Source organism: Zonotrichia leucophrys, chromosome 2, assembly GCF_028769735.1.
Source record: "Zonotrichia leucophrys gambelii isolate GWCS_2022_RI chromosome 2, RI_Zleu_2.0, whole genome shotgun sequence".
NCBI lineage: Eukaryota > Metazoa > Chordata > Aves > Passeriformes > Passerellidae > Zonotrichia > Zonotrichia leucophrys.
Window position 1 is genome coordinate 119,312,840 of NC_088171.1, and position 24,950 is coordinate 119,337,789.

A 24,950-nucleotide genomic window follows, 5' to 3' on the forward strand; every position below is an offset into this window, starting at 1 on the left:
TTTTGGGGCTGGAATTCATCATATATGGACTTGGTCTGGCCAGCTGCTCCACATGTGCTCTGAGATAGCAGCTGTCTTTTTGTGTGTCTTTCTCAATGCTTTTGATTGTTATCAGTTTTTATCAAGCCATATGTACAATCAAGTGAAGTTGAGACTCATTACTGTTTTGTAGGTATGAATCAGCATTGCCTAGAAAGAAGCTGGAGTTGAGCTGGTATGAAATGAGAAACTGCAAATGCAATATTATGTGGATGAAAACACTTTTAACCATTACCTGACAATATTTTCTTCTTTTTCTTTAAGAGGTGAAGGCACGAATACTCTTGGCACTTCTGGAATATACAGGTAATTTTGCTTGTTTGGGAGGGAGGGAAGTGAATGTGGATGGTTTTGAGATAATTTTTGCTTTTGAACAGAAATACTCTGTTTACATTAAGGGGGAAAATCCCAGATATGATAAAACCTGATAACCAGCAACTTCAGCCCACTGCTTAGAGTAAGGATTTCTGAAGAATGCAGCTTCAGATATTTTTAACAAACGCTGCACATTCTTTTTTTCTTTTTTTTTCTTTCAATGCAAAATACCTTATCTGGTCACTTACTCTAGATCTTGGCAGATAAAGCAAGAACTAAACACTCAGCTTTAGCACAGTGTCTCAGCTGTCTTTCTTCTTTGGGCGTTTCCTTATTTGCTGTTTTTCTTTTCATTCCCATCTGTTTCCAGATTTATATTGCTATTTTAACCTGTGCCTTTCCTTTTATCTATTTTTAGAGAATATTTAAATTCCTTCTTTCTGGAAGGGCTCTGATTATTCTCTGTATTAATTCTACTATCATGCCATACAGCATACAGCTTAAAATACACAAAATAGGGATGTGTGTCTGCAAAATTAGTGTCACTGAATCGGTGTTTAAAAAATAATATCTATGGCACAAGTTTCCCTACAGTTTGTAGGTGCCTAAATGTTCGAGTAGGCAGTCCCATTTAAGTGGAAAAGCTCATTATTTTGGCCATCTTACAGCACTACATGAATGTGTGATTTAATTATTATTATGACACACAAAAGCAATTTTATAAAGGGGATTATAATCTTTCTTTTTTGTCAGATTTCTTCAAAATATTAGAAAAGCTTTTAGTAAAATAGGAAGTGAGTTGAGAAAATGTCCTAGACTTGATTTTTTAAAAGTAGTTTTCCCTATTTGTGTTGTTTTATAACTTGGTAAACTCTCTGGTTTATTTTGTATAAAAATATTTTTGTAAAAGGACCCCAAAGTGCTCTTGTATTCAGTATCTGATGTTCAAGTAGTATTAAATGAGATTCAGAAATGTTTCTGAGACACAGGAGGGCTGCTTCAGGAGCAGGAAATAGAGAGGAAGCCAGCTGCTGTTAGAAAGAAAGGGATAAAACTCAGCAAAGTGAGGAAACAATGTGTGTTGGGCTCAAATCCTGAGCACTGTTGGAACACTGGGAAGTTTTTTGACTGTGGAGAAGCCAGTGGGATTTTTGAAGCTGGAGATTTGTGTAGTTTTTAAAGATGAAAATCTCTATTCTGGATTTGCACAACTTGAGAGAGACAGGCTGATTTGAACAATCAAAAAACCCCAAAAAACCCACCCAGCCATAAAAAAAACTAAACCAAAACAAAAAAACCCAACAACAAAAAACCCCAACAACAACAAAAACCATTGAGTCATAGTGCATAAACAGTAGTGATTTGGCCATTTATGGAAAATGCTTCCAAGGTTCTGAGAAACTGTCAGGTAGAATAGAAACGATAGCAAGAGAGTGTTCACTGTTATCAGTAGCTGAGAAAAAAACTGAAGACGATCTCAGAGAAAAACAGACAGAATGAGGTTACTTTGAGAAATATTTGGAGTCCAAAAAGCACATTTTTTAAATTTGGTAGTAACTTTGTCACTACCAAATAATTTCTGATGACTTATCCAGTCATCAGAATTCTTGCCAGCTCCATAGAAAAGTTGGAAAAGGACCTAAGCCTCTTAGAGGCAGAGCGATCTAGTAGCAAAGACAAATATTTTAGGCTTCAGAAAGACCTCTGTATCACCTGATCTGCTTTTCTTGCTATGAGAAAGATTAAGTCTACCTGTACCATTGTGATTGATGTTTGCCTAACAGCTTATAATGATAAAATTACTTGAAGACCTTCAGAAAAGAGGACGAGAAAGAAGCACTGAATATTTATCATCACAGTTTTGTTCTTTATTGGGAATATGTTTCCCTTTCTAATTCTTTTGACCTTTAACTAATCTAATACCTATGCCCTTCAGAATAAATTGGTGGGTTAGCTATTCCCTAATTTAAATCTCCTGCTAATGTTCCATAGCTATCTACCTAGAGACCTTTTCTGGACTTTCTTGGCACCATAAATCTCTGCTGTTTCCTGGATATGTGATGCTGCTCTGTACTTATTTTATAGATTCACATTCATATAAATTTTATTTGGATAGATTGTGTTCTGGTTCTCTTTCCAGCAGACAGCCTTCCTCTGCCCTCCCCACTGGTAGCTGTGGAATAGGCCAGATGATGCAGTCATGTTAAGAGCTTCTCAATGTTGTTGCTTTCTGGTGCAAAGTAAATGTTTGTGGGCCCAGCTTGCTCCCACATTGCAGCAAACAGATCTGACTTGCCGCCGTTTTCCTGTGCCATTAAAAGTACATAGAATTTATGGCATGTACATCAAAATCTAGGAGAGAAACGTACATTGTTTATAAAGAAATACTTTAAATTCCAGATTTTAAATGCACTCATATGCAATTTTAGTATTATAATATTTTAATGAGGAAGATGGCAAATTGGGTCACGGAGTACTATTAACTAGAGATAACATGAGGCTGTAAACTTGTAAATTGTGTGACATAAAAATTTCATGTTTTTTACATAAGGAATTCCAGCCTAGCTTCTTTAATGTTAACTTATCTCCTGTTTAATTTTGCTTTTGGCTTCTACACCTTGCAGATAGTGAGATACAGCTGAGGCGAGACATGGTCTTCTGCCAGAGCCTGGTGGCCACAGTCTGTGCCTTTTCGGAGCAGCTGATGGTGGCCTTAAATCACATGTTTGACAACAACAAGGAGTATGAGTTGGAGACCCTGGAGGCCAGCAGAAGGTGGTTGGAACAGATTGCCAGTGCTGGTCTTCTCCTTCATTTCCAGTCACTGCTCTCTCCAAACCTGGTAAGACTCTTCATATCTCATGCTTGGTCAGAGCCTCTTTTCATTCCCTGAACCAGGGACATGGTTAAATAGTCTCAGATGTAAATCTGATTTTCTGTGTCCTTTTTGCTAATCTTGGTACTTAGCTGCTATTTGGTAATGTTACAATTCCAATACTTACAGATTTGGGATCTGATACAGATAATTACAACTTGGCTATGATATGGGAAATAAGTTTTCCACAAAGAGTATTCTGTTTGCTTTGAGTTAGCAGATAGCGAGTTTACCCTTGACTCCCCACTGCTGTTGTAGCTGTTCCCTGGGATTGAATGTAGTATTAGCTGATTAGCAGAACTTCATTTTGCAATTAGCAACAATACAAGATAAATAAAATACCTGCTTTAGGTAATTTTATTACCCTTTTCCCTAAAAAACTATAGGTGTATAGTAGTTGAAGGAGTCAGCGTGCTGGTCTGTTTTGCTTCTGTCATATGGAAAATCCTTGTAGCCTGTCAGAGTAATTGGAAATCGACTGTTTCTTCACAAGGCTTGGCAAAGAGCCATAGCTTAAGAAACAATTAAAAATGGGACATGGCTTTGTAGTCCCTTAATCCTCAGTTATCCAAAGTGCTTCTTTAGCTATTTAAGATGCTTCTCACACTAGACTGGTTCCTGCTAACTAGAGGAACTGTGAAACAGTCTACATAGCCTTTTCCATGACAGTCTTGTCTACCTCTGGAGTTGTTCCTTAAAAATAAAACTCCATGTAAATAACAGATGATGTTCTTAATATCAGAGATGTCCTTGTCTGTCTTAGCAGCAAATTGCTGACATAAGAAACCTGAGAAGCAGGAAAAAAAAATACAAATAAAGGTATTTCTAAATCACAGTCATAAAGTTTCAGTCTATGCTATTGTTGGTGAGCCAGTGTGACCAACTACCTCACAGGCAGCTGTGGCACATGGGTTTGCACGGGTGTGTGCAGCTTACAAACAGGTATATCCAGGGCCTCAGAGAAACAGGGAACTCTTTATCCACATGAGGAGCATGTGAAGAAGGCACTGTCTGGGAAGCTTGGAGTCATGTCTTGAGTCCTGGATGCTTTTTGAGAACGTGTAGTAGCAACAGGTGTTGCAATACTTAGTGCTCAAGAGTAAATTCCATTGGTGTCTGTCTAAAGTTTTCCTTGTGCTTTGTTGTTATGTTACCACAAAGCAATTGTTGTCTTTACAGCTCTGAATAATGATTTTTTTTCACTGCAGATTGCAGTGATTTCCTTTGTAGTGAAAATATCTGCTACTCAACTGTTTTCACATAATCAGATATATGCAATATGTACTGTCCAATTGAAAATAAAGTTCAGTCTTTTCTGCCTAACAGTTTTTAACCAAGGGAATTGTATTTAAAGGCAGCTTTTTCAATACCTTCTCAGCACTATTTGGCTTACAAATGATCTGTGTTATTTTAAACAAGGGTATTTGAAGGAAATTACACTCATTATGGCCAGAGCTCAGCAAAGAATGAGCAGTTGTGCAAGAGTTTCCCACGCTGCTCTGTGGTATTCAGACTATTCTGCTGACAAAATCACTCTGTCCATAGATTTCATAAATTGAACTAGAAGACAGATATTTCTAGCAGATTTGCTTTTTCATAAATACCAGGGGGAAAGCGTTTTTACTATATATAACAGGGAAAATAATGGGGGTTTTTTCTTCTGTTCTATCATTCTGTGAACTGTAATTTATTGTCAATTTATGGACAGCTTTTTATTATTCTTGGTCATCCTACTGTTTCAGTTCTTAGAGGGGGAAAAAACGGGCAATTCTGATTTCCTTTTGGCTCTTGCTAATCTAAAGAGCCAGGGGAGGGCTGTATAAGGAATAGAATTACTTTAAGGGATTATTGATTTAAGCTATAACTGGTCTGCATAGTTAAATCAAGATAAACATAATTGTAGATTACTATTTTCCTTTTTAAAGGTTCAGTTAAGTGTGTTGAGAAATGCAGGATCTCTTTACTATCTCTTTAGCTCAGGGGTACACAGAGTGAACTATAGGTGCAAATCAGAATATTGGCACATCTGTGTACTTGATTTGTGCCTAGAGTTTTGCTGGTGAAGTGCAAGTCATCCTGAGCTGTAAATTCTCTGAGCTTCTGGTTCAATTATTGGTGTTTAGAGTGGACACAATAAAGTCTTATATGTTGTTTGTAAGTGAAATCCTAAAGTTATGGAAATTTTAGAAGAAAATTGCTAAAAAACTATAGTTTTCACACATCTCTTCTGTTGCTTTACAAGATAGACCTGGTGGCAAGACAAGGTCTATGGTATTGAGAATCTGGTGTCTTACAGAATAATGACAGAATGACTCAATTAAAAGACATAAGAAATAATGGTAGCTATAAATTACCTATTAATTGGTGTGGTAAAATGGTGTGATAAAATTAATTTTAATAATCCCAAACTAGTAATAAAAGGGAAAATGCCAATAGAAACAAAAGTGTTTACCTCATCTAGGAGTTAAATAGGTTATATGCTGCAGCAGTGAATGTTGTGCAACACTAGTTAATTTTATGTTCTGCTCTCTTATATTATTAATGGTAGGGAAAACATCTGGCTGAGATGACCTTTGCAATTTTTATTTTGCCTTTTTTAGGCTGATGAACAAGCTATGCTAGAAGATACATTGGTTGCATTGTTTGACTTGGAAAAAGTTACGTTCTACTTCAGACAATCAGAGCCAGAACCACTAGTTGCAAGTGAGTAATTAATATCTGGGTTTTTCTGGTTTTGTAACATTTTTTATTCCTAGAACATCACCTCCCACAGGGAATCTTATACAACTTGGAATTATGGAGAATAAGTATATGTATAGCTCTCCTGGTACTCCTAAATGTGCTGTCATGGGTGACACTGCAGAATCATTATCTGGCAATGTCAGTAACCCTGGGGGCAAAATTGTTTGCTTAGCTGAATTTTGGGAGTATGAACATTGGGAGTATGTGACTGCATCAGGAAAGTCCCTGGAAGACCCAGCTGTTGTTGAAGAAGTGTGTAAAAATAGCTTGAAGGTCTTGGTAGGAAAACGCAGCTGATATGAGATGAAGAAGCATAAACCACATTTCATTTTGTTGTGTGAAAAATAAATGACTCTTTGAAGAGTTCCTTGAGAGGATAGGACAGGCACTATTAGGACCACTTTAAATTGGGCAAGAAGCTTTCTCTGAGACCTGCTGCTGCAGATGATCAGGATCCTGAACCCTTCCTCACAAAACTTGCCAACTCAGCAGGAAAGGACTGTCTTTGCAGTCTGCTGTTTGTACGCTTTGCTCATTTTCATCCATTCGTTTATCAATATATGTTCAGCCAGTAGATATTGTCCTGCAGTGAACTTTGTTTGGTGAGCAAAAAGGCCTCATTTTTTTCCTGTCTCATAAGTCCCCTGGGAAGGGAGGAAAGCATGTCTGCTTCACATCAAGCCCTTCTGAAACAATTCCTTTGCTGGATTAAGACCACACTGGAGAGAACTTCTGCAATAACCAAAACCAGGAGACAGAAAGCTTCTCCACAAAGCTGCCTCTGCTTGGGAGAATTCAGTAGCTCAGGGCTGATAGTCAGGTAGGATTTAGCCAGTGTAAGACCACAGTTATTTTGGTTTGATTCAAGTACGGCCCCTGCTCAGAGTGTTTTCGAAAGAAGCCCTGCTAAATCCAGTAACAATGTGGAAATGCAGTTCCAGGAGGGCCTCCTAATGTGGAGTTAATGCTGTACCTATGTCTTGTTCATATTGCAGGGTCATTCAACTGAGGTGTCTGTGCTAATAAACAGGAACACCATGTGTTCAAGGATTGTAATGAATTCTGTATTTTCTTTTGGTTTAAATGCTGCCACCATAATCTCTCTATGTTTACAGTAGCCCAAGAACTGGCAGAATTTTATTTTTTTCTGCTTATGATTCTGCAAAGTCTATGAGAGGAAAGTATTTTCTTATTATCATAAGTAGTGAAAATATTCCTTTGTAATCTTCACCATTTCGGTACAATGTGATTTATGCTCACAGTAAAAAAACCTATGTAATAATAATATTAATACAAGTCACTATGTTTGTTGTTACTGTTTTCAACTTGGAGACTCATCTGTGGAGACAATGTATAATGAAAAATACTGAACGTTGTGTCTGCAGTGATTTTTTAATCTAACTGCATGGATTTTGTGTGCAGCAGTTTCTGGAAAAGAATGTGTCATTGCTTACAATGGAATTGTAACACTGACTGTATTTTTAGATGTACCAATCACATACCAAGCAGAAGGAAGCCGGCAAACACTGAAGGTTTACTTCTACCTTGATGGTTACCACTTTGAACAGCTTCCACAAAGGCTGAAGAATGGAGGAGGATTCAAAATCCACCCAGTGCTTTTTTCACAAGGTAACTTCAGGTTAAATTCACCTTGCCCTGCTTTTTTCACATAATAGCTAACGCTCTTTAAACTCTCACTTATTTACTCTGATTTGAATACTCCATAGTCATAAGGGTACAGTGCTTATATTTAGATGTTGTTTAATGTGGGCATTTTTTGAGGACTTGGAATTAAAATGTAAATTGAAGAAATTCGGATGTCTGTAATAGAAATTTATAACCATGCCTCTATTTTTTAAGTTTATGCCAGTTACATGATTCCAGCCACAAAGAGTGAATCTTCATTTATCAACATTGTTTTGTTCTTTTTAGCCATTAATGGACAATGGTCAGACCATGAAACTTGCCCTTAAAAGTGTTTTGCTTTTCAAATGCTATCGTATTCTTTTCCCATTACTTCATATTTGTTATCCCCCTGAGAATTCTGTCTCCTGAAAATGTTTTGAAGAGTTAAATAGCATTTTCAGGCTTGTGTAGCTATTGCTCTGCAAACATTACAAAGTGAGGAATGGTGGCGCTGATGCTCAGACTGTTCATAAATTGCAGGCAGCCTGCATTAGCTGCAGTGTCATTACAGCCATGAGGAGTGTGAAGTTTGCTCCACTGAGATGGTGAATGTGAGCTGCTGATTGCCCTGAGCCGCCTTTGATTTCACAGGGAGCTGAAAATACTCCACACCTTGTGAAAGGTCTCTGTGGCACAGGCAGAAGTCAGGCATACAAATGAAGTTTTAGCGGGGAGCTTGGTCTCTGATAGACAAGGGGGATGTAAAAGAAAATAGTGCACAGAAACATGAACAAATAGATGAACTTATAATAAAGTTAGAACAACAATTTTTTAAAAGTAAGATCTCTGGAGTTAGATTTTTAAACAAGCGAATGAAGACTTCAGTGGTTTTCTTTTGAATAGATTGATTTCAGTCATAGGGAGAAATGAGAACACTGAGCAGGAGGCAAGTTTCAGCAGAGCAGACAAAAAAAGCACTTGAGAGAGAACAGAAAATACCTTGGTTCAGCTGAATTCCTGGAAATGCTGATTTTTTTAGATTGGGGAGGGGATTTGGTGTGCTATGGGATTTATTAAGCAAAATTTTTTCCACTTCTGTTTCCAATAGTCAAAAAAATTTTGATTCTTAGGATAAGCATATCTGTAGTCAGATAAAGGATAAGGATCCATTCAAGTCTTTACAACTGCTTAATATTTTTCAGTAGAATGGAAAGTTTCTTCTTTGTTTATCATATTAAATGTCTTTAATTTTCAATGTGCATCCTCTAAAATAGTCCAACGAACTCCAAGAATAAGAAGTCCTGGATAAGTCTTTAAATTCTAGTGTAAAAATCATTATTTTGCAGGTTTTTTACCTCATTAATGAGTGGATTGGGATTCTACTTTTCACTTTTTTCCTATGAGGTTTGGCTGACCTGCCATCAAACTAACTCAGTAGATTCCCATCTGTAACTGAAATTTATTAGCTACTAATGTAGAAATCTTATTTAAGTTTCTTTGTGAAGTGAATTTAGAAAATATCTAAACATAGGTAAGTTGTTTCCTGCCTAAAATACAATGGTTGATGTTATTTTCAAATGGAACATTTAGAAAATCATGGTTTTGGGATACTTTGTCAGAGGCACAGGTCAGTGCACATCAGACTGTTTATATTCGGAATGTCATAGCTCCATGCCTAAAATTACAAGCCAACATTTAACATGACTTGCACCATCATATTTTTGTTGTTTACCCAGGCTGTATTATCTGTCTCTCCATTTGTAAAAAACAGTTTTGTTCAACCGTATACCCAAATGTGTACACATTCAAAAGGATCCTGGCTTGCAGGACTGGGGTGGTTGAGATATTGCTATTGGCATTTAGATTTCTCTATTTCCTTCATTAGACTTAACATCCCAACAATAAATTTAAAGACACTATTTAAAATAAAAATTCTGTTTATTTAAAATTGTTACATAGTGTTGTAATTATATATAGCTTTAGATTTTTTTTTAGTTCTTCATAGAGTGTTAGAATAATTCAGATGGGGAGGGACCTCAGGAGACCTCTGTTCCAACCTCCCACTCGTAAGAGCAACAGCTGCAGCATGAAACCAGGTGGCTTGGGTGTCTTGCAAGCACTCAAGGACAGAAACTGTAAAACCTCCTGGGCAGCCTGTTGCTCTACTTGACTGCCCTAGTGGTGAAAAGTTTTTTCTTTCTATTGAGTTGAAATGTCTCTTGTTTCAATTTGTGTGGATTGTCGGCTTGTACCATTGTGAAGAGCCTGGCTCTTTATGTGGCCCTGCACTTGGGTGCAATCCACTGCTTGTCCCAGTTTGGCATCAGCTGCAAACTTGTCTTACCCCTTCCATGCTGGTGATAAAGGCACTGAACAACAGAGATACCTGTGATGCCCTGCTCAGGCTGCACAGTAGTGGGCCCCTGGGCAGACCAGGCCCTATTAGCTGCTGATTCCACCCATTCTTCCAGGTTGCTTTCCCAATTCTATGTCTTCACACCATAATATCCTATCCTGGATTAAAGCCTGCCATAGAAAACGTTTTTGTAAGGAGAGCTTCCTTACAAAAGAAATTTGTAATGTACTGGGTGGAAAAACGTTGAACCCTGCAGAGAGGGCAGGGACAAAGCTGCACCTGTGAGCGTGGCCCACAGAGGCAGAACTCTGAGAGCTCTGTGCTCCTGCCAGGCCTCACAGATGACTGAGTTTCCCGGCTGGATAATCTAATTGAATAAAACCAACTTCATGCCAGTGAAATAAGCAGTAGGGATTATCAATTCTGTTCGTGTTAACATGCTGTTGTAAATTGAGTTCAGTGGATATTCTGGTGTGACTTAGAACCAAAGAAGAATCAAGTCTGACTGTTGAAACTTAATATTTTTTGCACAGAAGTAGAATTACAAACTGTGAAAGCACAGAAGGGGAGTGCAATTTGCATGTTCTTTCACAATGAATGAATTATTTATTAACTGGTCATATTAAGCAATACAAGCAGAATTAATATTCTGTGTGCAGCTGAAGCTGTAAGGCAGCAGCATGTTTCCATGAAAACTCTGCTTATGGCTTGCATTTTCTGATGGGGTGATGAGTTCTTAGAATGTGTTTGGATTTCTAAAGTGCCAATTGTGAAGCCCTTAATGCTCCTCCACAAAAAAAAAAAAAAAAAAATCATATTTCACCAAGATTTGAGGTCTATGTTTTAATGTGGTTGACCTCTTAATATGAAGATCTTAATATTTTCAGTCCTAATTTTCATGAGAATCCTTTCATTGAAGTTTCTGTTTAGTTCCTGAGTTATTGTAGCAATATTCATCCTTGGTTTAGTGGACACAGACAAGTATTTGACTTTACTTACCTTGAAAAGGAACTTCTAGGTAATTTTCAGAGATCCAGAAAAATTTGCTTTACTTGATCTAGAAGAAATTTTTCACATTATCAGTGACTATAACTGGAGGAACCCTTAGGTAATGAGTCCCAGGCCTCTGAGGTGCTCCACATCTCCCAAAATCAGGCTTCATGAGAAGTTGTTAGGTCTCCCTGTGTTAGGGAGTTACATTGATCCTTTATTTCCACTACCCCAGCTCATTCTACTGTTTTCTTCCAGGATGTATCAGAATCAAACCTCACATTTGCATTCAAAAGGCAGGAGTACTTTAATTAAAGCAAAGGAACTCAAATTAGTGCTCTCTCTTATATTTTCCACAGGGCAAGAAATATAATTTTTCTCGTAAATGAAATTTTTAAGAGAGATCTGTATGAATTTGATGACATATGGAAACAGCTCAGTGATTCAAAGTAGGGTCACAGCCTCAGGGTTAAAAAGTAATTCACTTGTGTGTGAACAAAACTACAAAGAAGGCAATTATTAAATATTTAATACTGATCTCTCTCTTTTCCACTCTCCTTTTTCTTTTCACAGCATTGGAGAGCATGGAAGGATACTATTACAGGGACAGTGTCTCAGTGGAAGAATTTCAAGCTCAGATTAATGCTGCCTCACTAGAAAAAGTCAAGCAGTATAACCAGAAGCTACGGTGGGTAATAAACCAACGTTCCTGGAATTAGCTTACAGAGTTCTGTTTTTCAACTCAGTTTCTGTGACACAGCTTTAAACTGAAATCTGTTGTATGGTGATTGGCTTTGGGTTCACAATTGAATAAGATCCAAGATCCATGATTCTGACTTTTTTGATTTCTGTACTGTTTAGTTACTTTTACAAAAATTTTTTTATCCTGAAAGTTTTAGCTGTAATTGCCTCGAGGTTGTTGTAATAATGAATATAGAAGAGGAAAGGTCTCCTTGATCACAAGTGGAGTATCAGAATTGCTACACATTATGATCTGGTTTTATAGACTGTATTTACCTAATTTCTACAGAATAGGACTTGAAAAATAATGGTCTTTTCCTGCTCTTTCTCCCCACACCACACCATACTAATGGGAATACAGACATATTTGGATGCCTGCATCAGCAATGGCTATGGATTACAGAGTGCATACTTGCCAGTGTATGTAGAAATTATGCAGCTGTGTGTTGTGGTACATATTTCATTAAGGAGTTCCATTAAGACAGAATTTCTATTGCACAAAATAATCTGTTAGTTATGAAGTAAAGTAAGGAAAATGGGTACATAGATGACTCTTGTGTCTCACTGTGACTGTGCAAAACACCTGTTTAAGTATTCTTACTTGCCACATGAGTTGAAGAGTGCAAAGGGCTGTGGTAAAACCACATCTATTCACTTCTAAAATTCTTGAATTGGATGGAAATGTCATTTCACCAGGACGATTAGGCAGTTTATAAAGGCAGCAGAGAACAGGAGTTAAAAAAAGCTCAAGGACAATGGAGAAGGGTGAAGAAGATAAATGAGGATCTCTTTGCAATTCCTTTACCTGTTGGTTCTCTCTGGAGGGTTTTCTTCATGGACTTTGCAATATCATTTATCTTATTTGTTATTAAAGCAGTGGGATTTCTAGATTCTGTTTTAATCTAAGTACTGCTATAGCAAAAGTGATTTTAAAGCCAATTTCATTCAGTAGGTATGGTATATTTGATTTTTCTGTGTGACATCTCTGTCTGCATTTGTATGTCAATGATAAATGTATTCCTTTAGTCTGTTTTCCATCTTCTTGTATTCACACTTCCTATTGGGGAAAAAATAGGTTTATGTTATAAAACAGTTTTACAGAGAACTTTGGTCATGCCAGTATTTGGCCTAGATGAAATCAGCTAGTTTTGGAAAGAGAGTCTATCAGTTAGACAAGGCAAGACGTTTTGTGTTGTTTTTTTCTATGAATAGGACCAATTTAACCTCCCATGAAAATCCTTGAAATAAATTCTTCCTGACTCTATGCTCTAATGTTCCTTGACCTTGCTTACCTCATGAGTTATGTCCTTCATTCATGCTGTGGCTATAATGAGGCACATTCCTCTTTACAGTGTTGTGACTCACAGCTCTGATGAGTTGCTAAGCTTCAAGGCCTAGTTTCATAAGAAGTTACCATGAAAAACTTATCATTAACAAAAATTACCATGGGTATCTCTGCCCAGGCAGAAGAACAGGAAAAGAATTTATGGTTTTTTCAGTTCTCTAATGTCTGACTAGAACATTCAGTAATTGATTTGTTTGCTTTCTGGTGAACTCTACCCATTTCTTAAGTGCAGCACAAACAGCTTCAGGAAATAACTGACAAATTGTGAAGAGGAAAAACAGAAAAGCAGATGCTTCATTCTTGTTCTGCTATTTGCTAGCCTGTGTAGGTGTTTGGCCAGGAGAATCTAATGAAGTAACTACAGCAGCAAAAGATATTAACATTTGGATAATTGCTCTAAAGAAAAACAAAAAAAGGAAATTAAATATTCCCTAGAAATATACTCAAGTGCAATAATACTTCACGTGGAAGAAATCCTCCATGCAGCACCTCTTACTCAATAATAAAATAAGTCATCTAAGACAGAACCCTGAAGCTGTTCTTTCTCCATAGAAAAGGAATGAGCTCCTTGCTTGTTTGATGACCATCTGATGATCATTTTATAATCTCTCCATCACTACAGCAGCCAAAATGCAAGTGGGAGCAATGGCAATGGAAAAAGTGTGGGAGAAGAAAAAGTGTGGGACTAGTGGGAAAGAAAGCAATGTTTGGCAGTGACACTGCAGCCCAGGCATCCCTTGATGAGAACTCAGGAAACAATTTCAACTTCTCTTATTCCTGATGCATTGAGTTAATAATGTTCCAGAAATATTTGAAATAAAAGAGACCCCTTGGTTGTGTGTGGTCCCAGCTGCAAACAGAGATGTTGACCTAGCTTGGTATGTACACAAGCAGGAGAGTAAATTAAAAAATGAGTAGCATTTTTGCTCAGCTACCTCTTAATTTCTTGTAGTAAAGTCTTCTTAAACTTTTAGTACATAGAATATTTTTGGGTAATTGATTTCATACTGATATGTGCTTTAAAAGGATTAATATACAGGTTATTTATTTGAATGAATCAAAAGATATATTAGGGAATTTTTAGTGGATTTCAGGAAGGATGGATAGCCATTAAGTCAAGAAGCTGAACCTTTGCTTTTATTGCAGAGGTCATTCATAACTCTGGAACTCTGACCAGCTTCTCTACAGTATCAGAACTGATGCAATAAATCCAGGTGCAAACTTGTCCTCCTTGACACTGATTTGAACATCATTAAAAAAGCTTCTGTCTTTCATGGTTCTTGCTTTGGGGCTTTTTCAAATACTACCTCAGCTATGAAATAGTCATTGATAAGATCATCATTTTTATGAGAATGCATGAAAGACAGTTAAAAATTGGTTATAGAATTTCACGCTTATGTGGAATGGAGGAAATGTTCCTCCATCTTTTGGAATGGAATTAACCCTATTTTGAATCTTATTAGTAAAATAAGGGAACTTTTGTTCTAAGACAAGCTCAAGTCAAGTTCTTATACAATTCCTGAGGCAACATCCTCTATGCCTGCTATGTGGGAAGTGCTTCATTGAAATAAAAATGTTATTTAGAGAAAATCAACAAAACAACCAATATCTAGTTTATGAGATTTCAATCTGCTGAGAAATTTTCAGCATCTAACCCACAATTATTCTTAATCATGCTGGATTTTTTTTTTCAAATTGCACTTATATTTATAGTTCACCAATTCTGTTTCTGTGACACTGGCAAGGAAAATAAAGTTGTGTTCAAATTCTGTTTGAGAACTGGGCTGATGCTAGTAGTTGCCAGCAATGTAACTTGAACCTGATCAAATTGTTTGCTAATCAGGAACATTCAGTACATTCAAGTGAAAGTAATTAGGTCAGCAGAGATTTTCTAGATCTTTATTACTTTGGGTTTGATAGCTCAGCAGTTGTCTTCTAATTTAGCAGCAGACTGAAAAGAACCTGTGTATCTGATCACTATGGAGGTCAGTGTTAAATGAGATCTTTGTGTTCTCCTTCCTCCTTCTGCTTGTCCCCATCTTCCTCCTTTGGTACTCCTTGACTTTCAAACAGGCTTTTCTCATCCTGAATCAATCCTTTTGCTGTTACAGATACCAGACATTATTTTGCTTCAACAGTGCAGGACACAATGGTATTCAAATGTGTAACTATTACAAATGCCAGTAGGAAAAACAAAATCTCACAAATGCACTATATTTACTCAGACTGCTTGGTTGATTTAAATATTGTCTTGCAAGTCTTGAGCCATGTAATTGTAAAAACATGAGGGTAAACTTAAAGCAGTAATGCTTCAAAATTACAATTTAAGCATTATTTGTATAAAATACATTCTGTCCTTTGAATATGGTCTTCATAACTGATAGAGGTCTATTTCCTGCAGCAGGGTTCAGTATGCTAGCCCTTACTGCATTGAATAGAAATAAATCTTATGGTCTGTGCTGTGATGGTCAGATTGGTTGTGATGCAAGCCTGTTGGAAGCTGGGGCAGACCCTGACAGACAGGTTAGCTGCATGGCCATAGCTCAGACAGTCTTTGGACTGAACAATGACTTCCAAGTAAAACATTTACTTGGATATGAGAACAGTTTTTATCCTTAGAGAAATAGGGTTTGGGGTTTGCTTCCTGCAAAAAGTAAGCCATTTTTGAAAATGGACTTTCAGTGTCAGAATGAAAACATCTGTAATGCTTGTCCAAGTTACTATAGGTTTGGATTTGCTGGCCCAGAATGGGAATTTGAGTGTGCAGTAGGAAAAAAAAAACTTGCTCTTTCGGTCTTCCTTCCTCTGTTTGACATTTTATCAGATTAATATTTTTTTTGCTGGTGGTGATAGTTTTTTTAGGTTTTTTTGTAGGGTGAATTCTCATTCTGGGTAAAAGGTGTCCCTCCTATGACATTCTATTAAAATGCAGTTTTCTACAGGTGCTTCTGGTTAGCTGCTTAATCAGAAAAGCCCAAGCACATCTGTGCTATAGGAGTTTTTTTCCTGGATACATCTGTGCACGTAGGGGATGCATCACAAAGGCAGAGAGGATGTTCAGGGCACAGGTCATTCAGCAGGGTGCAGGGCTGTGGCTGTACCAAGCCTGCTTCCAGCTTCTGTGCCTCTGCAGTGTGCTTTGCTTTCATTGCTGACAGTGGTCTATAGGTGCTGAAAACTGCACATCAATAGACGTGCTTGGATTCCAAAACTGTCTATGCAGATCATTTTTAGCTAATAAGAAATTAGAGAAATTAATGGGTTTTAGATAGATGAACAATTTTAATGCTTCTTCAGAAATGTATGCTCCTATTTAGATATCTAAACCCCTTCAAATTTTGTTTTCTGATGTTATGGTGGCCAGGATTGGGAATGTACAGAGGAAATGAGAAAAATAATAGATGAAGGTGAGGTCAGGAGAGTTCTGCTTTTCCATTAATTTTCTCTTATCCTCAGCATGGCACTTTCTTTGTGACACCCCTGATTATGTGATGACCCAGTTCTTTACTCCAAAGATAGGATCATGCTGTGGGAAAGACAGCTGAGGGCTGCTGCACATCCCCACCACTGGTGTGGGTGTTAATTACCACTGGATAGTAATTAACTCGCCTGTGCATCAATAGAGAAAGAAAGTCTGGAAAAAATGTTCCTTCCTTCCTGCCTACCATTCTGTGTGATTTGGAACTATTCTTTGAAGTCAGCTGTGTCCAGGCTTATTGGCAGCTACTTCTGTACTCTGATGTACAGCCATAATAGAAGAAAAATTAAAGCAAGCAGTAAAGGGGAGGAAAAAAGTGGATTTTGTTTGAGTTTTCTTGATTTTTTTTTTGTTGGGTTTTTCTCCCTATGTTGCTGCTTTCTTGGATATCATTTTGGGAGGTAAATGCAAGTCTGTTATGCTAAGGAAGCAATTATAATCAGTGAATCTAACGACAAATGATTTAGCTAACTACCCTCATTACATTGAACATCTGATTACACTGAATGTAATATTTGTCATTTTAAAGAGTTTCGTTTACACTGTAACTCCAAACAATTTTTCTGTCTGAAGCCTCCTGTATTTATTTTATGACATAAGTAATCCTCCACAGAGCAATGGCAAATTTAATCGAATTCTTTATTCAGGAATGTTACAATTCAGGAGGTTTTCATGTTGTTGGGGTTTCTTGTTTCTTTTGATTTTCAGAAAGATAAGAAAAGGAAACCATTTCTGCCTCTAAAATATCTGCAAACATGGAACAAAATCTCAGGAATGTAACATCTTTTTTATTTATACACGCATGTATAAATGCACAATAGCCTCTCAAGCTGCAGGCTTCTTGGCAGGATGATGCTTTCTGTATCCTGTATAATTTAGTCAAGGCAGAAAATAGATGTGATGGCACTCATGGCTTCAGGCTGAACTAAAATTCTCTAATAGTTGCTTTGCTGTAAATGAGTTACAATGACATAAAGGATGTATCCACTTAAAGGTAGTTAATTACTGTGAAAGAAAGAACTTGTTTGTCTCTGAAACAAAATGATGAAGCCTCTAGGCAATACCTGCATTATCAAAAAGGCTAGATCGTGTATCAATTCCTGTAGGAAATACATTAAATTCCACCTTAAGGATGACAGACTCCTTGCCCCACTATTTCCAGTGGAGAGCTTTTCCAAAGCAAATGCTCAGGTGGTCAAGAAGCTTATCTTGCTTGTCCTTGTGCTACTCTTATCCTGTGGTGGGTCCTTCCTTCATGTCTGTTCTGCTCAGTGAGTGACATGTTAATGAGCAACTAACAGTTTCTGTCATTGCCATCAAGTTCAGAAGAGCGATGTGAGGAGACTTACGGGTGTCAGAGAGTGATTCTGTGATAATATTTTCTTTTGGTTACAGTGAGATGTTTCTAAATGACATAGAAAAAATGCTTCCTGGCATTCAGTACTACCTATTTGATACACAGCTTTGTGCTCAAAACAGCAGCAGTAAAACTGGACTGCAATACTACATAGGCAAATTTATCATGTATTTCCTATGACTATAAACACTGGAAATCTAATGATTCTTAGATTTTTAAGATGTGGTTCAAATGTCTAGAAATTTGTGACATAACTCTAAATGCAGAGTCTTTGATTGAAAATTAAACATTCACTCTGAAAGATATAACAAAGAAATAATAGCTAAGTTTGTCTCCTGATGAACTTAGTAAGAAGTTCTTTACATGAAACAGAAATTAAGATTCATTGCATGTAAGTGAAGCAAGACCAGAGAGAATAGAGAGATCCTGGGAAAAGTAAATGAAATTTGTCTAGCTGGTCTAAAAAATATTGCCAGATGGCTTGAATTTAGCTTTGGGATTTTTTTTTCTTTTTCCATGCTGTGCTCATTCTCTGAATGTAAATTAATTGTTTCTTTAGACTTTAGACAGAATAGGATCAGTATTTATTATCAATAGTGTTCTGTAATTGAAAGTTGAGCCTTGGTAGATTATATGTACTGACTCTTTGCTCAGTGAGGTGGACATCAGGTTCATTCTGCTTTCCTTAACTGCTGCAAGCACAGAGAATGTGGATCTGCAGTGATCAGGAACCTTTTCTTTCACTCCTGGTCACTGATAGGAATCCAAGCCTGCAGTAGTTGAAACCCAGCCACATGATGAATATTTGGCATGTTGTCTCTTTAAACAGTGTATTCCATGTCTGAAATATCCAGAGCAAAAAAGGAGACATCCATTGTCTGAAAGAGAAATGTGGAAGCAATTACTTGGCATTATTTTGTTCAGTGTGGATTTGGCTGTTTTGACTGTGATGGGAGAAGCAGGAGGGCACCTGTAACTGGTGTGTGGTTGAAGATCTTCCGTTTCACATCACAAATAGGATGGTTTCAAGTGCCCTTGGATGTAGGTAGAGACACTGGAGATTAAATTCTGGAAAACAGGTGAAAAGTAGGCAGTGTTACTTTGAGCAAACTGGACCTTTTTTCCCATTTTTTGGTCATCCATGACTTTCTGTCTTCACATTTCTATGCTTACATTTATGTAATCCCCTGCTCTTGTGTTTACAAAGGTTTTAGAGCAGGACTGTGAAAGGCCTGCTTCGATAGCGGGACTGTTGCTTTGCAAGCATCCTCCTCTGTTTCTACCTCAGATACTTGTGCTCATTCTAGTGCCAGTTGCTCAACATACCTTACTCATAGGCTGAAGATAGTTTAAATTGCTGGGATACTGCAGTCTTGAAAGAAAATGAGGATATGAAGATTCCTCCCCTCAGTTTAAGTGTCTAGTTTCTTGGGAATTTGGTTTTCAAGAGCTGAGAGTTTGTGTCCCTCCTGTACTCCCAGTCTAATCCACTAAAGCAGATGTTTGTCAAGGAAGTCCTTAAATTTCATTTCTTGAAATTTTCCTTATACCCCTCCCCACTTGTAAGTATTTAAATGCATTATTAAATCTGATTAATTTTTCTCTCCTCTATGTATATTTCTTGCCTCACCATACAATCACATCCCCTTCACCAAAGCTCGCACTATTTCCCACAGTAGAGGGAAATAATAGTTGTCCTGTTCCCAGCCAGGACAGGGTTAATTTCTGCAGCAGCCAGGAGGGACATGGCTAGGACCTGGAGATTGTTCTAGACCACCCTCCATCATTGCCAGGGGCGGGAGAAGGGGGTCTCTTCCAAGGAGAAGAGGTTCCTTCTCATGGAGTAAATGTGGTGCTGGTCCTGAGCCAGGGGGAGCATGGGGAGGCATGGCTGTGGTAGGATTGTGGGCTCCACAGAGCCCATTTTTGTGTGACCATTTTGTACACTTTTGTTATTAATATTGTTGCTCTTACTGTTTGTTTTCTTGCCCCACTGCTGTTTCTAGTAAATTGTTCTTGTCTCAGCCTGTGATCTTTACCTTTTGTGACTCCAATTCTCCTCCCCAGCCTGATGCAGGGGAAGGGGGAGCGAATGATGGTGCATGGCTTGGAGTGGTTTCAAGGGAAACACTAAATTGGAGAATACAATTCCTAAACCATGACATCAGTAGGGACTGACAAAAGCTGGTTTGCCACTTTGTGATGGGGTTGTGCCAGGAATCACAGAATTATTTAGGTTTGGAAAAGACCTCTGAGTCCAACTGTTAACCCAGCACTGCCAAGTCCACCGCTAAACCACATCCTTGAGTGCCATATCTACACATCTTTTGAGTACCTCCAGGGATAGTGACTCAACCATGTCCCTGGGCAAACTGTCCTAGCTTTTCCTAATAACCAATCCAATCCTTCCCTAGCACAAATTGAGGCCATTTCCTCTTGTTCTGTCACTTGCTGTGTGGGAGAAGAGGCCAACCCCACCTCACTACAAGAAGAACAATAAGGTCTCCCCTGAGCCTCCTTTTCTTCAGGCTAAACCACCCCACCTTTCAGTTGCTCTTTTTATGACTTGTGCCCCAGGTTTTTCTCCATTTTCATTGCCCAGTCCAGCCTCTCGGGGTCTTTCTCGTAGTGAGGGCCCCAAAAGCCCTCACTTTGAGCACAGGATTGGAGGTGTAGCCTCACCAGTGACAAGTACAAGGGTAGGGCTTACTGGCATGCTTACTCATGAAATACAACTTACATGGCACTAAAGCCACATGGTACTAACGTTTTCTGTTCTGTACTTCAGTTTTCACAATAGTTGTGAGAGGTCAAAATATTGCTGCATATGATCTTTGACAATTTAATATCATGGTACTTTCACAAAGCTTTCTAGTTGTTAAAATTAAAACTTTCTGTAACTACTAAGGATGCTGGTGCTGCTGTACATAGGATTGTATCGCTGACAGATGCTAGGAGACTTGGTTTAAAATTGCTGAGTCTAAGCATTGGTTGGGAAGGTAATTCTACTTGGTAATCTACCATTTACTGAGATTTGCCATTTAGTGGCGAGAATACATGAAACAATTTGCTATAACAGAAAACGGACACATTTACTACAGAAAAAATGGAATTTTTACATATATATTAGATGTATATAAATGTATTTACAAATATATATGTATTAATTTATATACACACACATATATACATAAGCATGTTGTACACACTCTCACCTGTGTAGTTAAAAGCTAGATGGCAGAACAGTGTTATTAAATTGTTATTAAAGAAATACTTTTGTATTTCTTTAATAACGATTCTCTGTGTGCACATAGATGCAGAAATACAGAGATACTGTTTATCTGTGTCATAAATCTGTGCTTTTTAATTCGAGTTGAAGAAAATAATTAAAGATTCCCATACTTCCCTACTCCACGTCTCTGTTCTGATGCATCCATTCTCAGATTGCTGACTGTGCTTTTCTGGATGGTCTTTAATATCTTGTGACTCAGGGATAAAAAAATCTAGTAGAATTGAGATACATTTCCATGCTTCTGTTAAGGACAGTAGGAACTAATTTGTATGTTTGCCACACAGGTTCTGGAAATAAAATGCTAAATTCTTCTGTGCTATAACATCAAAGCTTACCCTTTTTAGAGCAGAACCAAAAACTTGGTGGTATTTAATGCCATAACCCAGTTACCTACTCCTCTTCAATTATTTTTTTACTATCCTTCTTTTTTAAAAAAGATGAGCAATACCTACAATAACACTGTGGACTTACTGGCACAAGAAATTGAGAATAAGACTAAACACTTGGATTTGCTTGAATTATCTTTCTGTTCCAAGTTACTCAGGAATGCGTGTCTCTGCAGGTCTGAAACCTTCTTAGGCTTCTATTTGCCTGAAATTTCAATTTTCAGGACATTATACATGTCTGTGTCAGCTTTGGAGGGTACCCTGTAAAATGCATCACTAAGCAAACATCTGTACTTCTGCATTTCCTTTGTACTCAGGTTGTGGGAAGACATCTTGGGAAAGCCTTTATCTTGTGAGAGATTTTACTTTTTGAACCCTAAGATGTTTGTTACCTTATCCTGGTGTTAGTTTTCCCTGAGATACTTGTCCCTCTTATTTGACATTGCTGCGTAGGGGATATCTTACAAAAGTCGAACACAGCAAAAATCCTCAGTAGATTTATTGTGTTTTGGATTATCTACCTTTTCTTTTTTTTAAAGGAAGGCTTTTCTGCTGGATCTTAGAGAAATTGCAAGGCTTTAAAAGCTAAACTAACATCACATTTGGAGACAAAGAACTATGATTTCATTCTGGTTCATTTCAAATGGATTAGAAAATACTGGCCAAATTGGGCACCATGCCAAGATTGCCATTAACTTTTCCCATAAAATGTGATTAAGGACCTTAACAAGCATTTAGTAATTAAGCGAAGTGCTTTGGAAATTTATATGCTGTCCACAGGTTGTCATGTTCTGTAAAATACTGAAGACAGTTTTTATGAAAAGCAATAAAAATAAAGCACTTGAGAAACATCTGGGAGTGTTATCTGATGGGGAAGGAATAGTTTCACTTGTAACAGGATATTTTTATATTTTAAATGAATGCTGTGTAAAGTTGATTTTTTGTTTGGGTTTTTTTAGGTAAGTGAATAATTGCCTGAATTAATGGAGTAATTTCTATAACAACATATTCCATTCCAGTGTCCGCGTTGCTTCATTTTATACTCTTGAGTTAATTATTTTCCATGTACTCCATTAATTAGTGTTCTGTTCCATATTTGGTTTCTGGTTTTATTTAATGCAGATGAATTTGCTGGAATAACAGTCCAAAGAGATGGGATTGCTGAACAGTCTCTGAATGAAGCAGATTTTCCTATTGTATGGCAGGAAAAGGCAGTATAGGCTTTCAGTCTGATAATGTTCAGGGGAGAGCAGCATGAGGCTTTGTTTTGTAGCTTTGCTAACAAAGAAAAAAGGTTGGTCTGCTGCTGCTGAGGTAGCTTTTATGTGCTGTGGCCACTCAAAGTGATTTATGAGTAATTTTCTCTACAAACCTCTTTTCCTTTCAATGTCCAGCTTCCTTTGACACAGAGTGCATTGCAGATCATGCAACAGGCTTAATGGAATAACAGCACTAGATTATCTTCGCTGTGCTTTCTGAGGGAATTCAAACCTTAAATTTGGGAGAATTTGTTTTTCAAAACTACAAACAACAAACAAATAAAAGATGAGTTTATTTAATCAAGTAAATTATGCCAGATTATTGAAGAGTAACAGGTATTCAGATCTGCATTCTGCACCCCTGCCCAGGAAGTGTGCAGCAATGTAACTCCTCTCCTAGATGAAATAATAAAATAAGAGGGGGAGCAATTTTTAGGCTTGTGTACTACATGAGTCAGTGCTTTAATGACTGGGGGATCCAGCTGATCTTCTTGTTTGAGAGCTAGGATGCAAGACGACAATTTTTTTCAATGTTAAATTTTTTTTTCATACTATAGAGCAACTGAAATTTGGCTGACAAACTCCTTAGTTCCAGCCTGGGTTGTGGCTCACTTGTGGCCTTCAGTCAGGTCTGTGCCTGGGCTCACACAGTGGAGATAGATCTCAGACCTTGAGGCTGTCACCAGAGAATCTCTCTTTTTCTCCCTATGTGTACCACAGTTCAGTTGGGTTTCTCTTGTTCTGTTTCATTTAAATGTTGCCCAGAGTTTCTGCATTAGTGGCTGCTGCCTGGTTCTCACTGGTAGGTAGGGAGGCCTACCAAATATTTCTATTTTCAGCTGCCACAGGAGATTTTAGGAGCTTTACTACCAGCAGAATGAGTTTTGTGATCAGAAAAACATGGAATGGTTTGGGTTAGACAACCTTTAAAGATCATCTGGTCCAGCTTCACTGCTGTGGCAGTGACAGACTTATTTCAGTGTTGCTGCAGAGGCAATAAAACCTGTTATCACAAAGATACGTGTGATATTTACCTATGAGATGCTTAGTGATCGCTCTCTGTGGTGAGCAATTCATGTGCTTTTAAGTTGAAAAGTTAAAACTTCCTCCAGGTTTCCTGAATTGAAGACATGTATCATGCAATTTGTCCCCTGTAGGGTTTCTGCTTTTTTGTTTCTTTTTATATTATGAACATGTATATGTTTCCTCTGTCAGTACTGTGTTTCATGTTGGATATTCTGCTTTTATGTTACTGCACTTATATACAGAAGATATAAAAAAAGCTTGTAGAATGTGAAGCTCAGGCACCGTTTCTATGCCACTTTTCCAAAGTCACTCTTAAAGTCTGTACAGATGCCACAGACATTTTTTCCAGGGGTAGCTTTGTTGGAAATCACTTTCAGATCCCCTTTTTTCTTTTTTCCTATGACTAGATGTTAAAATTTTGCACGGTACTTCCAAAGGGCAGAGGGACAGATTTTTATCTCCAGAATAATAAAAAGGTCTTTATTTTATTGCTTTTTACTTTAAAAGAAGGAGTGATTGTGCCTGTTGATTATTATATTACTCCTTGACCCTCTCTTTCCATAAGGTAAAACGCCCTCCAACCTTAGGATGTTGTCAAAGAATAGTCCCTTGTAGAAATTTTGTTCAGGACTTGAAACAATTAGTTTTTGCCTTACTCCATCTGTTTGTTCTTTCAGGGCATTCTACCTGGACAAGTCAAACTTGCCTCCAAATTCTACATCTAAAGCAGCTTATATAGACAAGGTAAATAAAAATGTTAAGTGCCTAATTAAACTCTGCATGTTACACACTGTGTTACTGAGACTTATTCCATCACAAATTGAATTGTTTAAATCTGGGGGGAGAGGGGCAGGGAAGGGAGGAGCTCTCTTGCAGCCTTTTGTCCCCCCTGTGTTTTTTGGGGTAGGTGGTACCATGTGGTTCTGATTAAAAGGTGTGGCAGGGAGGGTATCTGTATTTGAGAAGAGGAATCATTACCTTCTTTTTTCACTGTGCTTTCAGAGCAATGCTACTGCCCTAGGAGCATGTGAGGTGCAGGCAGAAATTCTTTGTTCTGAAAGCTGCAAGTGCTTTTCCAAATTAAGTACTCCTTCAGCATACTGCTCAGAAGACTTTCTTCTGA

The 24,950-nt window shown here is 37.7% G+C and overlaps 1 protein-coding gene across 2 annotated transcripts in view; it reads left to right on the forward strand.

The window, feature by feature from the left end:
- PREX2 (phosphatidylinositol-3,4,5-trisphosphate dependent Rac exchange factor 2) overlaps nt 1–24,950 on the forward strand; it is a 176,244-nt gene that overhangs the window by 119,182 nt on the left and 32,112 nt on the right. For both annotated transcript variants that reach the window (XM_064706194.1, XM_064706193.1), the window contains exons 32-37: nt 304–345; nt 2,979–3,196; nt 5,830–5,932; nt 7,457–7,600; nt 11,517–11,631; nt 24,505–24,571. In XM_064706194.1, coding sequence (XP_064562264.1) covers nt 304–345; nt 2,979–3,196; nt 5,830–5,932; nt 7,457–7,600; nt 11,517–11,631; nt 24,505–24,571 — 689 coding nt within the window. The remainder of the gene's footprint in view (nt 1–303; nt 346–2,978; nt 3,197–5,829; nt 5,933–7,456; nt 7,601–11,516; nt 11,632–24,504; nt 24,572–24,950) is intronic.